Source organism: Belonocnema kinseyi, chromosome 5 (assembly GCF_010883055.1).
Source record: "Belonocnema kinseyi isolate 2016_QV_RU_SX_M_011 chromosome 5, B_treatae_v1, whole genome shotgun sequence".
NCBI lineage: Eukaryota > Metazoa > Arthropoda > Insecta > Hymenoptera > Cynipidae > Belonocnema > Belonocnema kinseyi.
Window position 1 is genome coordinate 138,412,604 of NC_046661.1, and position 5,434 is coordinate 138,418,037.

General features: G+C 26.4%; 1 protein-coding gene across 1 annotated transcript; it reads left to right on the forward strand.

The window, feature by feature from the left end:
• Positions 1 to 1,603: 1,603 nt before the first annotated feature.
• Positions 1,604 to 4,659, forward strand: LOC117172783 (general odorant-binding protein 56a-like). The gene is made up of 5 exons (XM_033360994.1): positions 1,604 to 1,759; positions 2,042 to 2,120; positions 2,588 to 2,679; positions 4,378 to 4,477; positions 4,568 to 4,659. The coding sequence occupies exons 1-5, from the start codon at positions 1,712 to 1,714 to the stop codon at positions 4,636 to 4,638; spliced, it is 390 nt and encodes a 129-aa protein (XP_033216885.1). The 5' UTR covers positions 1,604 to 1,711; the 3' UTR covers positions 4,639 to 4,659.
• The last annotated feature ends 775 nt before the right edge of the window (positions 4,660 to 5,434 follow it).

Here is a 5,434-nt window from a genome sequence, read left to right on the forward strand (position 1 = left end):
TGCAATTCGCTGAATTCACGTAATTCATGCAATTGGCGAAATTAACATAATTCAAAGAATTAGGGAAATTCGCAGAATTCATGGAAATGAAGGAATTCACGAAATTAATGACATTTCCGGAATTCCTAGGATTCCAGAAATTTTTTGAATTCGTGGAATTCACGGGATTCGCGGAATTCCTAAAATTTATGAGATTCGTGGAAATTCATGGAATTCCCGGAATTCTTGGAAGTCCGTGAATTCTATACATTCCGTCCATTCCGTGATTTAATTGTATTTCATTAACTTTTTGGGTTTCATGAATGCATTTAATTTCGTGAATTTCATGAATACATAGAAATTCGCGAATTCCATGAATTTCTTGAATTTTGTGAATATCGTGAATTCTATGAATCCCTTGAATTTTGTGAATATCGTGAATTCCATGAATTCCTTGAATTTCACAAATTCCATGAATTCCTTGAATTTCACAAATTCCATGAATTCCGTGAAATAAATAAATTCGACGATTTATACTGATTCCGTGATGTCCATGAATTCCGTAAATTTCTTTAATTTAATGAATTCCTTGACTTCCTTAAATTCTCTGGATTCGATGAATTCCGTAAATTGCTTGAATTCGCGTGAATAGCATGTATTATAAAAATGACTTTTTAATATCAGAACGTTTCTTTTCAATAATAATTTTTTAATATTATAGAAAAGAATATAATAGAATACAATATAATATCAACTATACCATACAATAGAATAGAATAACATAGAATGGGATAGCATAGAATACAATAGAATACAATAGAAAAAAGTAAATACAATACAATACACTGCAATACAATCCAATACAATGCAATACAGTATAATACAATATAATACAATAACATGCCTTAAAAATTGACCTCACTTACTTGACCTGAGCGGTCGTGAACCTTCAAACGGCCGCCAGGTCAGGGTCATCCGGAACACATGACCTTAGTGCATATTTTAACGTAAAATGTTCCTTTCTTTCGATTTCCGATGTCGAAAAGGGACATTTACATTAAAATAAAATTTGACCTTGAAACAACCATGAAGGTCACCTCGAAGGTCAAAATAAAGGTCACCATGAGGTTTCTTGTTAAAAGTTACTACGGGAATGACCTTGACATTTGTGAAAAAAAGCTCACACACCATACGAAAGAATAGAATAGAATAGGATAGAATATAATACAATATAATACAATATAATACAATACAACACAATGCCAAACTATTCTACAACATAGAATAGAATAGAACAGGGGAGAGTAAAGCTAATTGAAAAGAATAGAATTGAATAGAATACAATAGCATAAAATAGAAGAGAATGGAATAGGTTAGAATAGGATTGAATATAATATAATAGAATACATTGGAACGGAATCCAGTTTAATTTAAATTAATATTTATTTATTCATTCTTATCGATTTTATTTAAGTTTTTAGTACAAATATATTTCGTAAGAACCATTTTTGATGAACTATTGCTGATTATTGCTAATTTCAGAAAAAACCTTATCTAACCATAAGGAATATTTTTATTTCCTCTCGTTACAGACGATTAGAACATATTTATTATTTCGTAATACGCAGATATTCATAATCGTCGTGCGAGATTATAAAAAATAGAGTTTAAAACAATTTAGTAAATTGCGAACTGTTGAAGTGATCAGTTCGAGAATAGTGCAACTTTCAAGATGAAAATTTTCGTCGCAATTTTGGGGCTCAGCATAGTAGGAATTCTGGTAAAAATATTTTTTCTTTATGTTATTTGTGATTTATTTTTTCTGCAATTAAAATATTGTCTACAATGTAGCTTAAAGAGCTTTATTGTTAGTGTTAACTTAATTGTATCTAGTATATAAATATTATTAATATTTTAATGATGAAAGTTAAAATTTGAAATATTAAATGCAATAAACAAAAATATTTTAAATTTCTGGAAAATTGAAAGAAAAATTATATTATTTGAATTAGAATATGAAAAATATTTTTTTGCGTTTCATTTTTAAATTTTATTATTTTAGGCTGACACCACAGAGAAAGATAATACTAATTGGGAGGCTAATAAAAACGCCTGCATAAAGGAAGTCGGTATTGATCCAGGTATAGTATAAATATTTGCATGTTTTTGAATATATTTGATCATCATTAAAAAATAACCAAAATAATAATTTTTCTAAATATCTGCTTTATAAAAAAGGGATAACTAAAAATTCTGAAAAATTTAATACCCGACCCTATACAATTTCCTGAGAAAGAAATAATCGAAATAGAAAATTCTTAAAATAATAAAATTGCCGACAATTAAAAATTTTCAAACTGGAAAATTCTCGGACTTTTATAATATTACTTAATTAAAAATGTCTGAAAATACATAATTTCCAAACTAAATTTCCAAAACAGGATGATTTTTAAATAATAAAATAAGCACTAGGGATTAGAAATATTGAAAAATTATAAAAAATATTCACAAAATTAAAAAATACGCTTTGTCGAATGGATACATTTTAAATAAAAATATATTGTTTTTTATTTCTTAAATAATTTATTGTTGTTAAAAATGGTTTCAGATGCGCTTGAGAAGTCTTTCAAAGGAGCATTGGACAAGAATGATGAGAAGCTGGGTTGCTTCTTGGCTTGTATATCGAAAAAAATGGGATTGGTAAATATTTAATTTGTCAAAATACGTATTATTTTCAATAATTCTCTTGAAAATAATATAAATAATAAAACTAAAATATTTGAAAACACATGAAATGCTTATAAATAATATTTTTTGAAATACTGAATTATGCTATTACTTTATTCAGGATAATTTTTAATTATTTCCCTTCCACAACACATTAAATATATTTTACAGAAATAGAATTCGCGCGGTAAAATTACTCATTTTTATAATGATAATAAAAGTTCTAGTTTATTATTATATTATTTATATTATGTATTAAAGAACCTTGAAAACTTTTTTACTTTTAGAATGAAAACTCAAAATTTGCAATTCAAATTTTTAAATAGAAAGATTCACTTTCTTAAAATTGTACAGCTATTGAATTTATTTTTTTAATTATCATACACAGAGCGGCGATTAAACCGGGAAACCAGAAAAGATAGAAAACTTGTTTCTACTTTGGATGAAAAGAAATCTTTCCCTAAAAATGTAACTACTTTGTTACAAATTTGCATCTTTTTCGGTAGAATATTTGTTTTCAAACTGAATATGTAACTATTATTTCAATTGCATGTTTCATAATTTTCTTATAAAAATTTTTCTTTTTATTTGAACATTTATTTTTTGACTAAAAATTCAATTATTCAATTTTTCGTTCAAATTGATTTTTCATAGTTAAATTAAAATTCATTTTTTCTGGTAGAAATTAATTTTCTGGTTTGAAAAGTCATTTTGCTGTAAAAAATGCAATTATTATAGTTACAGATTCAACATTTTAGTTGAAAATTCATCTTTTGGGTTTAACAGTCAACTATTTCAGTTAAAGATTTACAATTTTAGTTGGAAATTCATCACTTTGGTTGCAAATATAAACGTTTTTAAAAAGTTATTTTTCTTTGTGTGAAAAGTAATTTTTTTTAGGAAAGTAATTTTTTAACGCAAAATGAAACTTATTCCAATTAAATATTCCATCATTTTAATTGAAAATCCATCTATTTGGTTGAGTATTAATTTTTTTAGCTTAAAAGTTAATTATTTATGTTTTGGTTAACAATTTAGATTTTTAGTGAAAACTAATTCTTTGTTGTTGAAAATTCAACTATTTTAGTTGGAGATTTATTGAACTATTTTCTTGAAAATAAATTTTTTCTTTGTTGAAAATTTATGACTTCAACTAATAGTTTCAAGCATTCCATGTTTTTTTAAAAATAAATATTTTGTAGTCGAAAATTCAGGCAATAATTTTAAAATTCATTTAAGTTAGAAGTTTGTGATTTGTTGTTTTAAAGGATGCTTAGAATAAACGTCGCGAATTAAAATAAATATTACTAGATGAAAAAATTGTATTTTCGAAAGTTTTGGATTTTCTCGTCTTTAGAGAATCTCGAAAGTTAAACATTTAGGGTCGCCTGAACCGTTTCCAATTGGCATGCATAATATTGCGCAATATAATCGACTGAATACTCGCGCAATGCGGTCCTCACGAGGCAATTTTAGGTATTCTTAAACCGCGAGTTCCTAAATCGAGAGTCGGATGTATTACCTGGTATCAAGTAAATCCATTATACAGAAAATTACTAAATAAAATAGAGTATCATAATGGAAAAATGCGTATGAAAATTTAATGTTCATTTAAAAAAAGTGTAAACTGATATTAATTATTTGGTATTAATTAAAAAAATTCTTTTTTAGATGAATGCTGACGGTTCAATCAACGAAAGCAGACTTAGAGTTCGAGGCGGTGTTGGTAAGGAAAGAGCTGTTATGATGAGGAACAAGTGTAAAGTTATGAGTAAGTCAAGAATATACATTATTTACTTTTTAAAGATATATATAATTTATAAGAAATTTTTTTCAAAATATATTTTTCCAACATTTTTAGAAGGAGATAACGATTGCGAGACTGCACTGAAAGTAGCAAACTGCATGCATGAAGAAGATAACTTGTTATAAAAAAAAAAAATTTCAACATTTCAGAGATACCTTTTTCTTGTGTAATAGAAATAAAAATTTAATAATAAGAATCCGATTGCTATACATAATTGGCAAAATTTTTTTATTTTTTCAAATAGCGAAAAATGTAAACATTCATTATTAATAAAGAATATAATTAACGTACGGTTTATATTATTTTTTCTTTAAAGCCCTTGAAAGAAAATGTTTGTCATTTTATATAATAAAGAAACTGAGATAACAAAACAGAATAGAAAAGGATGAAATAGAAAAGAATAGAATAAAATGGAACAAAATAAAGTTAAATTGTGTAATTTATTTTATTCATTAAATCATATACAATATAAAAATAAGGGAGAGGAATCATTATCAAGGAAAAGAATGAAACTAAATTAAATAAAACTCGATTAAAAATAATACAAAATTTTATAACCGATCTCTTTAATAATTTAGTTAATTAAACAAATTTAATTAATCATTGTTGTTAATGATATTTGAATCTTTCAGTAAAGATATATTTGGTCAGAATGAACGTCGATTAAGAATTTATGATTATTGATACTTACAGAAAAAAATATTATCTTACTATTGTTACGCATGCCTATCTTGATACCCCTACCCCTACCTATAGCATATATAAGCCGACAACGCTTGCCGCTCAAGCAGATCTATCTTCTACCGTGTACGCTACTCTTGTACCAGGTGTATACATATGAAACCGGTATTACCATCTAGCGGCCAGTAGGCACACTTGTAGGCACTGTCGGAACTTACCATTTGTGCTAATTGGCGTATT